Source organism: Scleropages formosus, chromosome 5 (assembly GCF_900964775.1).
Source record: "Scleropages formosus chromosome 5, fSclFor1.1, whole genome shotgun sequence".
Classification (NCBI taxonomy): Eukaryota; Metazoa; Chordata; class Actinopteri; order Osteoglossiformes; family Osteoglossidae; genus Scleropages; species Scleropages formosus.
The window spans coordinates 28,179,442-28,199,091 of NC_041810.1; the positions used below are offsets into that span (position 1 = coordinate 28,179,442).

The 19,650-nt window shown below is 44.8% G+C and overlaps 1 protein-coding gene across 2 annotated transcripts; it reads left to right on the forward strand.

The window, feature by feature from the left end:
• The first annotated feature begins 2,008 nt into the window (after window positions 1–2,008).
• Window positions 2,009–18,218, forward strand: LOC108942327 (RNA-binding protein with multiple splicing 2). 2 transcript variants are annotated; one of them, XM_018765600.2, is made up of 8 exons: window positions 2,009–2,592; window positions 6,059–6,136; window positions 7,366–7,404; window positions 7,833–7,895; window positions 8,923–9,073; window positions 9,614–9,762; window positions 11,274–11,346; window positions 18,201–18,218. In XM_018765600.2, the coding sequence occupies exons 1-7, from the start codon at window positions 2,539–2,541 to the stop codon at window positions 11,337–11,339; spliced, it is 600 nt and encodes a 199-aa protein (XP_018621116.1). In that variant the 5' UTR covers window positions 2,009–2,538; the 3' UTR covers window positions 11,340–11,346; window positions 18,201–18,218. The 2 variants fall into 2 exon arrangements, with proteins under 2 accessions (XP_018621116.1, XP_018621114.1); XM_018765598.2 differs by lacking the exon at window positions 18,201–18,218 and adding an exon at window positions 11,456–12,411.
• Window positions 18,219–19,650: the final 1,432 nt, after the last annotated feature.

The window sequence follows — 19,650 nt, forward strand, 5'->3', positions numbered from 1 at the left end:
TCAAAAATCGCTCGTCGATGTAGAGGCATCATGTTGGGGATGCATCCCCAACACAATGCCTCTACATCGCAGTGTAACTCTTTTCTTACTTTTTATTAACTTCTAAAGTAGATTAAAATGAAAACTTGTTTGAAACTACTGAAAATAAGAATGCGTAAACTCCTTGACCTCTCATTCAATGCTACTGACTGATTCATTGCAAAAACTAAAATTAATTTTTCTCCAAAAACCCCTGATCAGTGCAGACTGTCAACGAATTCATCCCGTAAACATAGACGGTGTTCCTCGTTTTATTGTTGTTCCCCATAATCAGGAACAGCAGTCAGGTGCTGTAAACACAGTAAACGCTGTAAAAGCACTTGGAATGAACGCAGTCCTTCACCTCTATGGTGTTCCTATATCTTCTGAGTGTTTTGCTGCCAACTAATGGCAGGAAGTGGAAACACAGGTTGTTTTCAACTCACGATAGATAGAAACTTTAGAAAACAGAACGGTAAACGAAACGCTATCAACAATAAAAGAAAAGCTGGTGTGTTTAAAAATTCATAATTAAAATATATTTGTAACACGAAGTACCAGTGCAGGTCGAAGTGTCAAACCTGAAGCCGTTTAGCATTTGGTAGTGGGACTAGGCAAAGTTTTGAGGATTTCACTGCGAGCTTGACAGTTCTCTTGTGTTGAAAGCCAACACTGGGAGACCGGGGTTCCTCAGGGACCAAAGATGGTCTGCATTTCAGTAAGATCCAGTGGTCTGCAACCTCTGACCTTGATTCACTCATGTCGTATTTCTTATAGGTACTGGTGATAAGCTAGTCACTCTGGCTAGTAACACACCCTGGGTCAGACAGTTATTTTGCCCTTGACTCATTTTTCTTTCTGTTCACATATCCACGATCATGAACTCAGCGATATTATATCTCCATTTACTTTATTCCTCTGACCAAGCAAAAAATCTGCACCATTGTATGATATGTGTGCACAGATTTCAGCTATTTTCACAAGACCAATCAGCTGCTTTAAAATGAACGCAGCATTTTATATCTGTTAAATTGTGATTTATTAGCTCAGTAAATTAAATAGGGTATTCAAATTTCACAACAAAATTGTTTCTAGTGTGGATGAGTTCCATGTACTGTTGCAATTAAACATAAAAATGTGTTAATTTATACTTGCTTATCAATGTATTTGTGTTAGATTTATTATATTTAATTTTTTTAAGCTAAAATCTGTAAAATTGCAATTAAAATACTATTGGTTTGATCAACTAATTTTGAAAACTCTAAATTAAATGTTTCAGTTGTAGTATATTACATGCCTGTTCCACAGGCTGTAACAAGGTCTGGCATTCCATGGTGCTAGTGACACATTAAAGCTCATGTTTTTCCTTTATAAATGTGCAGGCCACGGTCTGAAGGTCACAAAATACAATGGAGTCCCTTAAAACTCTGTCAAACATTGCCAGCATAGTTAACGTTAACAAAAGGGAGCACTTCTTCTTAGAGCATTTCTGATCTCCATTACTCAAACCAAACAGGTGTCCCAAAAATGCAGAGAAACATCTCCGTTAGTCATAGGTACTCCGAGATGGAAACCCAGAGTGTGTCTGTAAAAAATGAAAGCAAATGAATTTGATCTACGGGGAGGACATCATGATGATGGATTTGTTTATTTGTAAAATACACCTATGGATGTGCAAAGGACTTAATGTTTTATTGCATGGGCAGCAAACATCAGACTTCACAGGTGGACTTTCATTTCAAGAAGATAAAGAGAAACTATTCATAAAATCATGTTTGTTTCTTTTTTAAATTTTTTAAAAATTCCCTGCAGGTTCCTGTAAAGTTCTTCTCGTGCCCTGCTCCCTATGTTCCAGAAGCTGATCTCTGGTCCCAGACCACCTTCTCACCGTCTCTACAGTTTGAGGAACTCATGGGATCTGCGGGGCTGGAGTTTGGGGAGGTTCTCCATTGGACCAGAGGTTTCCCCCCTGAACTGGTGATGAGGTGGTGATGCGGTAGAGAAGGGGGCTGGACCTCACCCCAGCTGAGATCCATCTCCGCATGAGTGCGGCTCGCGCTCGTCGCCTTTTAACTTGATTGATGAGCAGATTGGAGCGCAGAAGGACGGGCGATCGCCGTCGCGAGACTCCCTCTTAAACCTGCTGCCGCGGCTCGTGCCTCCTTTCCTCATTGAGTTCTAGCCCCCAAAAAAGAGCTTGATGTGAGCAAAGGGGGAGCCGGAGCACTTTTTCTTCCCTTCTCTCACCCTCACAGTGCACCTCTCCACTAAATCACTTTAGTTTTTAGTTTTATCATATTTTTTTTCCCCTCCTCTTTTGTTTTGTGGTACCTCCTCGGACCCTCGGCTTCAGCACGGCTTCACCTTGGCACCTTTCCTGAAGTCTCACCCAACGGCACCAACGGTTCTTCTGCAACTTTAACGCACGTCAGGGAACAAAACAAGATTACAAAAAAAGCCACCGAAGGGGGAAAACTATTTTTTTTTCCTTGCGTAAAAAAAAGGCGTTAAAGTGACACAATGAGTCTGAAATCTGATTCTGAGCCGAACAACAACGTATCGATAGAGGAGGAGGTAAGGAGAACATCTGAGCTGAGGAGGTTACTTGTAGGCTGCGGAGCCGCAGGTGACGAGCTGGTCCAGGGTGCGAGCTCTTCCGCACTTTGTTTCCCAAAACTTTTCAGAATTTGTCTTGAATTTAAACTTTTTTTTTTTTTTTTTTTCTTCCTTAAACCGGCGCTGAATGTGCCAGTTTTGGGGTCTGCTGACGAGAAGCGTTTTTGAGGAGACAACGGTCGGAAGGGTGTCTATTTGTTTGTTCGAGTCTTTTTCGTATACTGTAGTAGAAACGAGAATAAGATACCAAAACGGAATGCGGTTTTCTTTTTTTGGTACATTTATTTACACGAAATCGGTACGTCTTAAGATGTTAACACTGCTTTCGGTTCCTCGAGAAGTTCCTCTCTGGCGAAAAATTGTACTGCAGACACTAAAGTTTTTAAAAATGGATAATGAAACGTCGTCGTTCAGTTTACTTCACGGTGTAAATTACCGGTTTTGGACCCCAAGTCACCTGTTCCCCACAGAGTGTAGCCGGAGTTCTAATTTGAAATGACTCTTTACACTTCGGTTTAAATGCTTCGCAGCGTTATTCGGGTCGTTCGTGTGGTGTTTTGAGTGAAAAAGGATTCAGGGGGCCCGAACCAACTGTGTTCTGGTTCAGTACGACACTTTCTTTCAACTTTCTGAGTTGATCTGTCGGTGTCGGAAACCACGGACTGGCTTTTGGTTCCGTTACTTTCTCTAGTCTCCTACGCAGTTGCCGCCAACACACGCACGGACTGAGCCGCGAGCCCGCTGTAGCGGCAGGCTCGCGACTTCCCCCGCCGAGCGCGTCCGTGCGCGTGAGGCGCTCCGGGTTTCCAACCCGCGGGAACTGGCCGCCCCCACCCGTCCTGGAGGGAGCGCTACAGCAGCGGCGGTGGGGAGCTGTGAGGGTCGCTGGAAACAAACGGGAGCAGCTTGTTACCTGTGGGCGCTGCGCCAAGTTCCCTGCATGATGGGGCTCGTGACCAGCGACTGGCCCACCATCCTGCATTTTTTTTTTTAAAGTTCACTTTTTTTCGAAGGTGGTATTAAGCTGCGAGCAATTCTTCCCCCCCGTTCAGAGCTGGGGGGGACTTAATTTCCAGGTTACTTTTTGTTGACCCTTAAGATACAGTTCTACTAGTCAGAGTGATGTTTGGTTCCATCTGTTTATGTGTTGAAGGCTTATGGAATTGGCCCTTAAGTAGCAATAATTGTCCATTTCCCTTTTCCACTATCTCGCCATCTTTACCAGAAAGGTTTGCATGAACGGGATGTTCCGAGCTCCGTTGAGGAAAATGTTCTAATAGTGGTGAGGGGGTTTAGCTGAACTCCATTTACAGTACAGAAAAATTAATGCTACTTAAATTCCCATTTTTGTTTGTAGTGGAAGAACACATTTACCATTTCTGCTTCTGTCTGGGGTAAGACTCAGTCCTTGACGTTACTGTTTCAGAACTGTTGATCCATGAATTGCTTCCTCCATTTTAGTGGATATTGCATAGCACAATGAGGCTGCCCTGTTGGTGTGCCTGTGCTCCCCCGAGTAGTGTGGGAGATCAGGTGGGTTTAAATGTCTTGTGGGACTAAGGGGTTCTGTGCTCGCTAGATTTGAGTTCTCTTCTGAATTCTCTGGTACCTTGGCTCTTTTTCATGCTTAGTTTGAATCCCTCATCTTTTGTTGCAGGACTCATTCAGATGAGTCAACAATGCATATGTGAATTGTTGACCTCACTTCATTGAAAATGAGGCTTCAGTCATTGGCCTCTGCTACTGTGGATGTCAAATGATGTCATTGACCCTTAGAATAAGGAATGGGCGTAGTGTTATGGAAAGCACTTAATGTGCCCTCAACTTGACATTCTTCCTAAATACAGGGTTCATTTCTTCATGAAACAAAGTTCAAATTGTAGTTTTTGTGGGGAAAAGAATGTACCATAATTTCTACTGCTTTTCAGTAGAAATGCAACTCTCTTAATGTAGTGTTAATTTCTAAATGTCTGAGGGGGTCACCAAGCTTTTTTTAGTTTTAAAATTTAACTAGTTTTTAAGCATTCTTCTGTTAATATAAATCAACAGGTGTCCTGGGGCTCAAATATTAAACATAAACAATTACTTAATTCCTTTCTTTAAATGAATTCCTCTGTTTTGCAAAACTAGCAATGCACCTAGGAGTAACATGAGCTTTTGAGTTGGGGTTTAGTAGTTCCCCCACATAGATTTCAGTTATGGAAGTTGGACATATGTTCTCAGTTTAACTGTTACTGAGTTTTAATTTGGGAGGAAATGGTCACCGGATTTAAATGACTTGAGCAACCCCCAAATGCTAAACGGAATGCACTGGATCATTGTCTGACATCCTTTGGAAACCCTGGTGGAGCTTCCTGAAGACCATTTCCTTCACTGCTTTTGGTGTTTGTGTGGGGACTGAGGGGCAGGGTGGTCATACATGTAGCTGATATTAAGTCCAGTCATGATTGTGATGATCCAGATTGTGATAACTTTCCCACTTAGTCAGTGTGTAGAATGGCAGTTTCAGGCAGTGCCTATCTTGGCTTGTTAGATGTTTAGAGTAATATTTTCTTGTTCCTGTGATACAGGTTATCCAGCCACATTGAACTTTGTTGCTGTACTGTTATGACATGTTGCAGACTGTCCTTGAAAACATCTCACAAAGGCCCTTGTTCTAAACTTGCATAAGTTTCCCCCTAAGTCCTTTGCTATGGCTTACAGGAACAGCATGTGCTGTGTGGTCTATAAAAGGGTATGCTAGAGATGAGGCACTTGCTCTCCAGGCTGTTGGCTTTGGGATTGAGGTGAAGAAATGCAGCTGCCTTGCTGAGGCTGACAGGAAAATGCTGTCTACACCTCCCAGGGTTTAAAGAGTAGGGTCTTCTGTCAAATCCTGGTACAATTCCAGGAGGTTTTTGAAATTCATGATTAGTCTTGTTTGCACTTACTGTCTGAACTTCATGGTACCAGTCATTCAAAATATTCATCTTCCATTGGTATATCTCTCCCCTCCCCCATAGCTTCCTCAGTTTACTTTGCTGTTTGGGGTCTAGGTCAGGCATGTCTTAAGTCCTATTCAGCTTATCTGATTCAAGTGGTGCCTGTAACAGGAATATGGAATTGCTAGACTGGCCAAGATGGCTTGCTGTATTTTTCTAGTATATAATGTTACTCAGGTGTTACTCTGTGGAACTGTAATATGCTTCTAGTTGAGATTGCTTTGTGCTGCTACATCTTAATGGAAAGTTAGTAAATTACACTTATGTACAGTGCTGAATCTGGTTTTTATCTCCTGGAAGCCCTGAATTGCACTTAGTTCTTTGCTGCTTGCTGTCCATGAACTTGGATGCATGTTTTGTCACTTAGTCACACTAACCTACCACCCTCTCCATTGATGCAGCAAGCAGTGTGTGTGATCTTTAAATGGCATCTCTCATTCTAGGTGCGCACTCTCTTTGTCAGCGGCCTTCCAGTTGACATCAAACCACGTGAACTCTACCTACTCTTCAGACCCTTCAAGGTAAATCTGGGAGATTGGTTTAGAAATGTGCTTTGCATTGAGTTTTGGGTATAAACATTAACAAGGAAGAAAAATGGCTTACCTTGACTAGGGTATTAAAATCACATGCCTATGTATAGTAGGTAGTTTACAGTATGTGCTGTTATAGCACTCTTGTTATACAGTGAGTAGCTGCTGGGGAAACTACTTTCTGAGCCAAATGTCTCTTAGGATCTTGTAAACTTCAGTTATTGGGTGAAATTTCTGAATTTGCTTACTGCTTTCTAATTTCTTTGAACTAACAGCATATCAAAGTTACCTTTGTAATAACAGTACCTAACATTTTATAAGAATGATGTAATCCAGCATCCACCTTGAGTCTTTCTTTATGCTTTCAGTAATAAGCGTAACTGAAGCAGGGGGTGTGTTTTGCAGAGGCAAAGATTTCAACATGATAAAAACAAAGTTGTTTCTTTGCACATGGATGGACTGCTGGAATGTGTAAATAAATGGAGCAGCCAAGCTCATGGAGAAAGGAAATGTGGGGAGGGGTGACTTCCGGTGATTGAGCTGTTTCTGGGTCACTCCAATTTGGAAGAAATGAGAACTAGCATTTATCTGCTAGAGAAGTTGGTCTGTCAAATGAAATGAACTGACTACAACAGCAGAAACAAATTTCAGACAAGTGTGAAAGGTCATCAGTGTTTGACACTTGGTTGTGTGCAACATCAAAACTCCTGACTTGATCTCAAAACAGGCAGTGTTTTAATTCTGCTGGGAGGAAGAGTTGAAATTGCCAACCTATCCATGAGCTAAGCAGGCACCAATTTCTTCATGGTGGTAGGACCTTGCTGGTTGAGTCTTACATGACCAGATCAGTTTTAAGGTACAGAAAATTCTAATATTTGGCTATACCTCATCAGTGGTCTGTAAAACTTCAGTCATCCAGCTGGCTGAAAATTACTCATGTTTCACTGTACTGCACTTGATTTCTTCACTGAACTGGTTTAGAGAACCTGAGGTGGTGGTAAACCTCAGCTTTCTTACAGCAAATCATGCTGTAGAGAGGTGGGATGACTCCTTTTCCTAGGTTAAAAGGAGTCATTTACAGACTGAGGTGAAAGTATCTTAGCCTATAATTTAAAATGGCAGTATTCCATGCTTTGGGATTCATCAGCCAGTAGAAATTGTTGGCAGGAATTCCTCCCTGTCTGTAGGTACATGACTTAATTGGATTTGTTTCTCTGCAGGGTTATGAAGGTTCACTGATCAAGCTGACATCAAAGCAGGTGAGACTTCTGCTGCGTCATGTGTTGGTTGCAGCTCATAATACACCCAATCTTTGTGGGAAGCTTGTGGAAGAATTTTGCTGGAGCCATGGACAAACTTGTATACCCTTAGATCTTGAGGCTAGGATGCCCTTAAAGTTAAGAGATCAAGAGATGTTGCAATAGGATGAGGGTCTGGCTCTGAATTTCTCAGTGACCTGAGAATTGCCTTTAATTTGGATGTGCTCCAAGTTATTCCTGTCATATGTCATGCTCACTTGAGTACTAGTACAAATGCAGCTATCTGACAATGGAATGTTTATCTATCCTCCACTGTTCCTGATCATGGCTCTTTGCTAGAGGGACTAAACCAATAGCATTTGTAGGGGATTTTATTTAAAGAATCATTGTCAAACCTGGTACCTAAAAGCCTTCTTTCTCTTTTCCAGCCTGTTGGTTTTGTTACCTTTGACAGCCGGTCGGGTGCTGAAGCTGCGAAGAATGCATTAAATGTAAGAATTGAGCTGTTGGTAACCAGAAGGTTGTGAATTATTGAATGTGCTGTGTTCATCTTGCAGAAAGCAATGTATTGGAATTGATGTGTGCACTGGGTTTTCCTATATGTACACACTGTACCCTGAATCCTCCTTCCTGTGGCTTAAACTGGCCGTTCTTGTTGCCCCTTGGCACAATTGGCTTGAGTGATCATGGGTTCAGATCAAACTAAGACACTCCACCACCCCCACAGTTTCACCAAATTCCTGATCCTGAATGGTTATTCCATGAGTCCAAAGCAGTGACTTTGACCTTTAATTTTGGAAATGTTTAAAGCTTACCAAAGCTTGGATATGTCATTTGATTTGTTGTACCCTTGGTACTGTCAAATGATTATCCCAATAAACAATGATTCTTAAATACTAACACAGGTATGCTTCAAAAGAATTTTGTAGAATATTAAGTTGAACCTACTGTTACAAGTAACCTGTGTCTAAGTTCTATAGACATCCTCAGCTGACAAATGCATTCTTCAGCCCTTTAAGGCCAGTTGCATACAGTATGTCACATTCCCCCTCCTGCATCATTCAACATTACATGTTCCTTTTTATATGCAGCATCCTTCACTATCGTGTATATAGTCTATGGCTAAACCTGGGTCTTATGCTGTAGTCTATCTACCGTCATACAAATTTTCAATTTCATTTCCAAATTGATTGCTGTGCACTTGCAAAACTATTCCTGTTTTCATTCAAGTGTCTTAATCACCAGGTATTATGAATAACGAAATGGGTAAAATGTGAAAAGCACTACATGTGTTCATAGCTGTAAACATGTGGGAACTGGGAAAGTGCAGTTTCCTGCCTTGTCTGACATGGCTTGTACCTAGCATATTTCAGATGTTTTGCATAAGCGTGGGCCATAAATGTGTATGCTGGGAACTTATGTAAGAAGGGTGTCTATCTTAAATAGATGCAATGGACACATTACGCTGTGCCCTGGCAGTTTCACTCTGCCCACTACGTTGTGTCCGTTTCTCCCCAGGGAATCCGCTTTGACCCCGAGAGCCCGCAGACACTACGGTTAGAGTTTGCTAAAGCCAACACGAAGATGGCTAAGAGTAAGCTGATGGCCACGCCGAACCCCACCAACATCCACCCAGCTCTAGGAGCACACTTCATTGCACGGGACCCATGTAAGTGAGCAGCTGATGCACCCAGACTTCACTCACATTCCCTCAGCTAAGGTGCTGCAATCCAGCTTTCTTCACATTCACATGCATGCTTTAGGAGTACAAGCTGGTTGGCATTCTGGCTGGTTGACTTGCCACAATTTCACATGCTTGCTTTCCCACACTTTAGGAGGAAGGAGGGCCAAATGTAAACCCACTGACATTGAGGGTTTCAGTGATGGCACCATGGGGGAGTATGGTTTGAAATGTACCCAGTCTGATCTACCTTGAATCCAGTTTAGGAATGAGTATAAGCCCTTCATTGTGTTGGAAGGCTTGCTCCAGTTTCACTGGTTCAGAAAATGGCGAAGAGGGTAGCTTGGTGTTGATACTTCAGCCATGAGTAGCTGCCGTCACTCCATTGTTTGTCAGGGGTATTTGTTTCTCACCACTTCAAAGCCAGCAGTTTGGTTGTAAATGCAGATCAGCAGCTTGGTCCAAGAGAGGCTTAATCTTGTGGTGGTGGGGCTGTTCTCCGGTGGCCCTCCTTCCCTCTGTTTGTAGATGACCTCACGGGTGCAGCGCTGATTCCTGCGTCCCCTGAGGCCTGGGGCCCCTACCCACTGTACACCACCGAGCTGACCCCCGGGCTCCCCCATGCTGCCTTCACTTACCCTGCTGCCGCAGCTGCTGCTGCTGCCCTCCACGCTCAGGTGAGGGAACAATGTGTCTTCTGCCCCATCCCTGCTTGGGATCCAGCATGCTGCCACTGAGCAGCAGTCTTAGGTCAGCTTTCCTGAAAAGTCTGGGGTGGCTATGACTCAGGCTGCTGGTGGAATGCATTCTTGCATTCCTCCTGACAAACCTCTTTACCCCCTCAGCCTGCAAGGCTTGCATGTCAGACAGTTGCTAAGAGATCAGAAGTTAGAAAATCTGGTTTTAATTGCCTCCTGGTTTGGACTGTGCATTTGTTCAGTTGAATGGGTTACCTATAAACTTACCCTGTTGCCCTCCCCTTCATCCCCTTAGCTAAACATTAGTCCTGAATTTGAGCTTGGTCTTTTAATGAACATCCTGGTGTGGAAGGCTTTAGCTTTGAAACTGCTTTTGCTCTCGCACTGCCCTTGGAGGCTGACATTTGCTGGTATCCTGCATGTGAACTTCACTCAGTGGACTAAGGGTTTGGAGGCATTTGTGAATGTCCATCCCACAGTTTTGGATGAGTTCCATAGTGAACATCACCTCTATACTGGGGTTTCTAAGATGGTTCTGAAATACTGTAAGACCAAAATCCCCCTCAAGACCTAGTGCAGGAACACTATGCTCTTGCCTCAGTCCCTAATCGATAACCTTAACTAAGCTTACTTCAGTGAGTTGTCAGTTTACTTGAGGCATCAATGGTCAAGGTGACTAATGACTTCTAGATGCCTAAGCTTCAGTTTAAAATTACTGGTTAATGAAAGGCTGTAGCTAGTCACCAACCATTACTAATCAAATAATTAATGGTTCTCTCCAGTTTCTGAAAGAACAGGAGCATGGATTGGCTCTCCTGGCTGTGGTGCTGTTGCTATGGCAATCTACCATCTGAAGGTAGAGGTCAGAAGCCAGCTTTTGATTTGGTGCAGGTTTCTTCTGCTTGGATGAGTGTGTGCATGCACTCTCCACCCGCTAATCGAAGCACAGCAACACAGCCACCTCACTCCCATGAGTAAACTGTGACTACATCACTTCTGCTCGAAGTTGGTCATGTAAGAAATGTCCAGCTGCTTAAGGACAGGCGTACTTCTATGCTTGAAGGATGCTCCGGTGAGTTTAGTGTGAATAAATGCCTTGGCACATGCTGAATTCAAGTTAGTAATTGAAACAGTGGGAAAGCCAAAATTCAACTTCCATGTGGTTTTGGTCACCAATGGAGTAATGTGCTGGTGCCTGGTCTTCCACATGCTATAGTTATTTGGCAGAGCTGGGGAATGTATGGGTGTGCATAGTCTGAAATGTCCTCTTGGGAGTCATGGCAAGTTGGTGAGAGATGTAATATTTGATCTTAGCAGCCTTGTAGGCTGTCTTGGGTCTTCTGTCTTTATGGTTCTGGGGGTGGAGATAATAGGGAATGAATGGGTTAAGGTCTTGAATAACCCATGAGAAGATCAGTATTGAAACCTTTCTCCAGCTGAGGGCAGGCTGTCGGGAGTCTGTAGCTGGTCATGATTTTTGCTTCTTTCAGATGCGTTGGTACCCATCTCCATCTGAGGCCTCTCAGCCAGGGTGGAAATCCCGTCAGTTTTGTTAAGTATTTAGTAAGTATTCCTTCTCCAAACATCTACTGCATGTTTTTGCAAGATCTTGAAAGGCAATTGTTTTATGCATAATGTCATATATAAATGTCTTCCTTCTCCCATTTCCCAGATACCATTCAGAATTTTTGGTTTTTGGTCCTTTTCCCTTTGGTTTTGTCCCTTGTGGATTGAGGTACTGAGATCTATAATTTAATCAGGTGTATTTAATGGACAAAGGTGCATTATGGACTCTTCCTTCGGAAACACTGAAGGATTTCGAACCGAAACACACATTGTGGACTTCACACCTTCTTGCTGAATGTGCGGTACAGTCCTTGCACTTCAAAACCTTGTGCAAGTGGCTCTGCAAGAGAAGGACTGGTTTTGCTGAAGGAACAATTATAGCTGCTCTAGTAGAAGGGAGGGGGGTTGTTTCGGGGAGGGTGAGACAATCATCGCATGTTAAAATATTTGGCATGAATTAAATGCAGTGTCCTGTGTATCTTTGTCAGTGTTTGTGTTGCAGCCAGTCTTGGCCTAGTCATTGGACTTTTCAGTTTCATGTACCTTTAGTCTCACTTTGACATCTTCTGACTCATTGCTTGTTTGCAAAGTAGAGGCTTTTTTCTTTAAGAATGGACAACTTATGCACTGGTTTTATTTGTATTTTCTTCATACAATCTCCATAGTGGACCTTCTGAAAGTGGTGCAGCTGTGTGGCCCTTTGGGGATGCTGCCACATACAACAACCTGGTCCTGCCAAAATGTCCCTGTCTGTCTAGAGTATATCTGAACATGAGTACAAGTATTTTTGTACTACTCTAACAAATATTTATACATTTTTGTGCAATTAAATCTGTATAAGTTGATGTTTAGTCTGCCTTTGTGTATTTTGTTTGACAGTTTTCAGGATTGATCTATATCCTGTTTGAAGTGGTTTAAAGTGCAATTTTTGTTTTTGCTTGGTGTTAAATACTAAAGTATTCTGACTGTGGCTGAACTGCTAGTTAAGACTGCTGACATGAGATTGCTGTTTAAAAAAAAAAATGCTCTTTCCAAATGTGAAACTGGATAATAAATGAATGAACAGTGACTCAGAACTGTTAATTTTATAATCAAGCAGCTGCACTTGTGAAATGAGGTGGTATGTTGGTGTTAGTGCCTTAGCTTCTGGACCTTGTATTTAGGTATGTCATCTGGAGTTGGTGGATTCCTGCTGTCTTCAGATGGTGTTTCATCCCAGTCCAAAGATGTTTTAGTAGCCTAGTCACACTAATCCTTCACACCCTGAGACACACTGATGTCCTGCCCAGGTGGACCCTACATCCGTCCCTAAATTTCCAGGATGGACTCGGGACGAGAACCCTCCAGTGGCCAACACGTGGCCTTATTTTAAAAGTCCTCGAGGACTGAGACTGCAACTGGGGCCATTTATGTTGACACTTTTTTTCCCTTTTGTGTTCTCACGGTACAGTCAAAGCAAGCAGACATCCACACTGAGTTCAGCAGGTTTGAACCATTGTCCAAGTGTAAGGAGTTCAGTGCCATGGTCCTATGTCCTGATTTGTTCATCTTAATGTCTTGAACATTACTGCTTTTCAGTGTTTATAATTTTACAATCCCTTCCATGGCCAGTTGTCTCCAAAACAACTTTTAGACTGCAATGATTTTGCATAATTATACACTACGGAAGTGTACTGGTATGATGTACCACAGCAAGAGGTGGGGTTCAAACCTGAGTCTCCTCCTTGCAGGGAAATGGCTCTAACCACTACACTACCTGTGCTTCCTCCTGATTCTGTGCACTGATCTCGCCACCCTTGAGCACCTTTCCAGAGTGTTGTGCACTCACTCTTGGTGCACAGTTGCACCTAAAGCAGCATGTATTGCTCAGGTTTTTGGACTTCCAGCATGTTCTGCATAACCAGAAAAACCTGTGTGCTGCTACCCTACAGGTAAGGGACAGGATTGCTCACTAAGTTTCATTTCTGTTCCAGGCATTTCCATCAGTGTAGAGGTGGTAATTGTACTGCTTCAGGCTTAGACAGTCACACCGCTACTCAAGTTTATACAAAAACTGCATTCTGGTTCCCAGCTGCTCCTTGTTGCTGAACAGCTGTGGCAAATGTGAACTGTCACTTGCTGGATGTCATCTTGCATTCCTGTCACCGGTGCCTGTTAATGTTTCCTGAGCAAAGTTACTGTGGTATGACCTGTGGTGATGGCTGCTCATTCTGCACAGTAATACAATCTTTAACACAGTGTAGGCAGGGACAGTGGTGGCTTGTTTTGCCCCAGGGCCACCACCGATCTCGCCCCCCCACATGCTGCAGATGCTGGTCTCAGTCTAAATGATTAAACATCTAATCATTAGTTGTAAACCCCCCCCCAACCCCTGTTGTCACTCAGCCAGGCAAGAAATCAATTGAGGGAGATTCTTAAAAATGGCCCTTTTCAACAGGCAGCTGCTGCCTAATTAAAGTGACACATTAAATATGTGCTGCTTCTGTTCTTAGAGCCCATTAATTTGGAAGGTTTCAAGGTTGCAGGTGTGTAGGGGAACAGCTCATGTATCCCTAATGGCAGCAACACCTTTCCCCCTACAGGTCTGCATGGAGGTGTTTGGCTGCACATTGCGGCATATGTTTGGGTAAAGTTGGGACCAAACTGAATGATCTGAATATCACAAAAGTGACTGACAGTCCTGTTCTGTCAGTGAAAGTTAATGAATGTTTAGTGATTCCCATGCTGCACCCAGTAATGGGGTATATTGTAAACTTGTGCCTTTGCAACTGTTGTCTAAAATGTGTACGTATCGCCTACACACCTCATATACTTTATTTTCCCAGCTTTAAAAAGTGACTGGATGTGCAAAGTGTGCTGAACCAGTATGGTGTGTGTGTGTGTGTGTGTGTGGCTAAGGACTGTGCCCTCTGCTGGTGAACATGCATAGTGCTTGTGTACTGCAATACTGTGGGCACTAGAGGGGGCTGTTCCTGTGGAAGTTTAACCCAAAATAGATGGGAGAGCTGCTGTGGCCAAGTCTTTGGTTTGCTGCACTGTGGTATTTACCCTGAATTAAGAATAGGAATTACCCAGTTTTATAAATGGTTGTAAGCAATACGAAATTACCGTTGGGAGTGACTTTGGGGGGGGGGGAATGTTGCGTCTGAAGTTAATGCATAGTTGGCTGCTGGTGCAAATTGTATAGTGACATTCCAGTTCTCATTCACAGTGTATTCATTGTAACATACTTTTTATGCACCCAAAAGATGGGTAATCCTATGGTCTGGTTAATCTCTTCACACATTTCCCAGTGGACAAGTAAATGGACAGTCCCCCAAAACCATTTTCAATCTAAACGGTTACTTGGCATGATCTGCATTAAAAACTAGACTTCACTGTGCAGTATTTTGTAGTACGGACTCGCCACCACAGGGGGGCACCCGCTGTTAAGGTTTAGGGACCACAAAGTAGCTTTGCAGAACACAGCAGGGTGAAAATAGAGGAAGGGAAAATTCAACTAGCTCTAGCGTTTATTGCCAGAGACCTCTGTTTTGGTTTCATGTAACCATAGAACCTGATCCCATTTGAAGTTTCAGTAGTGTCTGGCAGACTGAAGACACTTGGATGAGAGTGGAAGGTTTTCAAGAAAAAACTCCAAACAATTTGTGGTGAGGTGGGATTGTACTTTCGGAGACTTTCTGACCCCAAGACGCAACTAACTTCAGCAATTCTACAGCTGTGATCCTAGGAGTTTTTTTTGGGCACTTGAACAATCCTCTTCACAGTGCATTGAGACAATATATACACACATTCTTTCTCAGGTTGATTCATGACACTTCCACTTGACTGGAATTTCTTAATTATTGCTCTGATGGTGGAAATGGGCCTTTTTAATGCTTTTGCTTTTTTTCTTATAGCAACTTCCCATTTCCTCCATCTTAACCTTTCTGTACATCACCTATATTCCTTGGTCTTAGGCATTGTGATGAATGACTAAGGGAATTGGCCTGAGTATCTCATATTTATACCCCTGTGAAACAGGAAGTCATAGTTGAACAAGTTTCTGTTCCTAGTCATGCAGGTTTACTAAAGAAAAATACCAATGGGAATAATACTTCAAATTTTTAATTCATAGGGGTGCCAGTAATTGTGGCACACCATTTAAGAAAGATTTGTTGACTAAACCTGTGCTGTTTGCAATTGTTTATCCAGGAGAGCGGAGTATTTTTTTTTGTGAATTCTTTGAACAAAAGATCAAAATTTCACAGCCACCTTTGCTCATATTTACCAAGGGTGCCAATATTAGGGGAAGGCACTGTAACTCACAAACTAACTCAAAAGCAGTTTAGACTAAGTATTCAGGTTAAGAGGTTCTGATTCCGTTTTGACGATTTTATTGATGTGCCTGTTTCAACACTTTGCTTCAGGGGTAAAGAAAAGGGGAGTAATATTCTTAAGGAATCATGGGCCAAACAGCTTCATCCTGCCTTTTCTCCCTCAGACAGTAAATTCTTTTCAAGATGGATTGGGAGGTGGTTTAGTTATTTGAGAGTGGTGGCCTTGTAATGTGGGATGCAAATCCAGAACCTTACCACCTCCTGTTATAACCCTGATCAAGGTACCTACCCTTATGTGATACAATATAATTACCCTCTTCTCTAAATGGATAAATCACTGCTGGCTTACAGAGCTAGCTTTGTATACTTAGTTGCTATCTTAGAGAAAACACTGAGGGGGAAAAATGTAAATATGCACATCTGCACCGCTTGCTGCTGGAAATAACACCTCCCAGGTAAAATAGGGGCATCCTACACACACAAATATCAGCTGTGTGAGAGACACAAGGCAGGTGTGCAAGCTGGCACAGATCCCTTGCTACAGCTGTCTCATTCCTCATACACTGTTGCCAAGGAAACCAGCCTTTAACACAGCACTGGGGGCCCGAGGCATCAGCCGCCTTTTACTGGGCCTTTACACCTATTTCTACGCAGGCGACGGCCGTGAGGAGGATAGAGGGCATTGCACACTGACTGCCACGGAGCTGGATTTTAGAAGTAAGGAGCATTTAGTGTAACAAAACATCAGAGATGCAGAGTCTCGCTGTTTTTAACCACCAATTAGGCTTTAAAACGAAAATCAATACCTGCCCCAGGACTTACTGGTGTTACTCTCCACGCAGCCAATAATAGGCTATTTTATATTGCATTGCGTTCGGTGCTCTGATTGATCGATTCATTGGTTCAAAGGTAGAACTTCTATTGCTCCTGAAACGGCACAATCCTGAAGGCCTGTCCCATCACAGAAACGGAGTCACCGGTCCACCTGAAACGCATCTCTTTAGGCTGCTGGTAGAAGCCCACTCCATGCAGATTGAGGTGGCTTCAACCCCACAGCCCACCACTGAGGCACCAGTGCGGCCTGCTGCTCCCGTGATGCCTCGCCATTCCAAAAGATTTATAGAGATAGTGAAAAATGCAGGAAGAAGTCTGTCTCTGCAAACACACAACAGCTTAAACTTGTTCCTGGTGACCTCCTACTGATCCCTGTACGCAAGCGGGATTCGTTGTGCAGCAAACGTTGGTCACGCAGCGCAGCACTTCCTTTGTGGAAAGACTGCAGTGTGTGGCGCCATTCGCGTTAATGCAGTGCCCTTGCAGCCGAGGACACGCGGGAGGGCTGTCGCACTTGATGGTGCGGGAGCCGCTTTGGCCTTATCGCTACTGGAGGATAATGAAGCCCCGCAGAGGGACTCTTTTGTACTCGCAGGGAAGGGGAGGAAACGCAAGCTCCTCCAGAATTAATTTGTCAGGACCGGAGCTGAGCGTTGGATCGGGAACCCAACGCCTGAGCTCACGTGGGTGTTCTGGCACCCGTCTACAAATCTCAAACCCTAATGGTCTTGCGCTTCTGTTCCATCGCAGGAGTGTGAAGTCTGGCAAGTAGAGAGAGAGAGAGAGTGTGTATGTGGGGGCGCGCTGTCAGGATTTTACCTGCAGTAAAAAGGTATTCTCCTTTGTGACAAAGAGGATGGTGAGGTTTTACACGTTGGTGTTGAGTTGTATTTACACCTTCCCTTATCTACAGAGGTGAGTTCCCATCCGAACAATGATGGTACAATTAACCACGTTCCACTCTTCGCCCCAAACCCAGTACCAGGTGCCCCTTGCTGAAGTGGGCAGCGGAGGACATTACCGCAGCTGCACACTGGGGGAGCCACAGCACCGTGGGAGATGAGAGCACACGCTTGGGCGGGGGGGCTGACACCTGCAGGCTGATGTCCGTCTGTCCGGGTACCACGATAGAGGGAGGCTGATTCCTCTGTGTAAGAGTCTTAGGGTCAAGAGAGTTGGGATGGGAACAGCTTAGCTCTCATAGACTGAGGTCTGGATGTCCCCCCAATCTCTCCCCCCCCCCCCCCCCCCCCCCCCCCCCACCATTGAAGGTTCTAGAATACTGTAGTTAACATAGCCAGAGTGACCTCATACCCTCTCTCACTTACTTACACACACACTCATTTTTGATGTGGTTCAGTCAGGGGGGCAGGAGGGTAGCTATGGGACTCTCGAGCTGCTGAGGAAGCTGAGTCACATCAACCGAAAGAGAGGGAGGTGAGATAGGGAGGAGAGAGCGAGAGAGAGGGAGAGAGCGAGGGAGAGGGAGAGGGAGAGGGAGGGACACGCTGAGTGTGGCGGAGAGAGTGGGCTGTGCTCTTTGCAGAGTGAGGAGGCGGCGAGGACGGGTGCCAGTCAGCCTCTGGTAGAAAGCAGGACTCTGGTGGATCCACTGACCCCCCCCATGGCGACAGAAGACCACTCGCCAGGTACCTGACTACCAGCCACTCTCTTCCGTTCTTTGTCTCTCTACCTCAGCCTGAGAAGTCCTCTTCCTCATCTGTCCAGCTGAAGGCGACCTTCTGCTCCGCTCTTGCTTATGGAGTTTTGCCGTGCTGGAGTCTAAACCCCACATCCGCAACAAGTTGGTCGAGCCATCCGCTCTGCTGGTGATTGAGATGCAGTGGAAAGACCATCCCTCCCAGCTGGGACTCTGACTGGCGGAGATCATCTCACACTCCATCTCCAGCTGGGAACTTGGACTCTTACCTTGAGTGTGGAGCAACTTGCAGCTCCTTAATCTTCAGGTTGTGACCCAAAATCATGGGAATTCAGCTCATGGCGACTGACTCTGCAACTTTACTCAAGTGTGGAGTCTAACTGGTGGTGGTCATCCCCACGATCTGCCTCTAGTATGGACCTTAGGTGATGCTGATGGTCACCATCCCTCTAATCTTTATCCCTGAATGTATTACTGTGGAATTTAGGTGGGGACCTCTTTCCAGGGTGGACCGTATTAGGTGCTTCTCCCCCTCTGCAGTCTCCCTCCGTTTTGGACCGTTTTTCATCGTGACTGTCCCCAATCTCCTTGAGCGGAGACCCCTTTCTCGTCATGACTCCCATGCAGCGGCTGCTCCAGCTGCCCGCCAGCGCGGTAAACATGGTGAAAACAGCACAGGGCCAGGAGGAGGCCAAGAGCCCGGTGCTGACACCGGACGGCAGCCAGGCTACGTGGTACAGCGCTGTGCGTCCGGATGAGCTGCGCCACCTGCGGGCCGGGGGAGAGGTTGAGGATGCGGGGGCGTCGGCGGAGGAGGGTGCCAACACCGGAGGGCAGGCACAGCCGCTTCGGTAGGCGCCCCCCACGCACCTCCTGCATTTCACAGCCGAATTGGGTTTTCCCTCCAAAATCGCAAGCCCCCCATTTTAAACGACGTAAAAAGAGCGCAGCCCAGCTCTGTTGAAGAGCTCAAGGTGGAAACTTCCAAAGATTCGGTGACACATCAGCAAGTTGTTTACGATCCAGCTCTTTTAGACCTTGTGTCGGCCGACAGCAGCAGTGAGGGAAGTCAGGCAGAGTCTCAGCTTTCCATTATCGTCGCAAAAAAAAATTGTGCGTCCCCCGTCGGCTGTCTCCATTCGGCCTCCGGTGTGGACACGGTGGTGTCGGTGAAGGCAGGGTGTTCTGGGCTGGTCTTTGTGTTTGGTGTGGAATTTGTGAGGTATCATGGAATGCCTGTCAGGAGCTGTTCTGAGCACGGAGCGCAGCGTCGCTGTCGACCATGTCGACAGGTGAGATGAGATCAGGAGACGTTCTGTAGAGAAACCGGAAGCCAGAGTGATGGTTTGATCCTATCCCGGTGAGGCAAAGCAGGCTGTATGTTCACAGCTTATCTCCTGAAAGCTCTTGAGTCACTCAAGTTTTGATGCTGCCTTTGGAAAGGAGACGTTAAGAACACACCCCCTCAGCTTGTGGGTGTTTTGAATG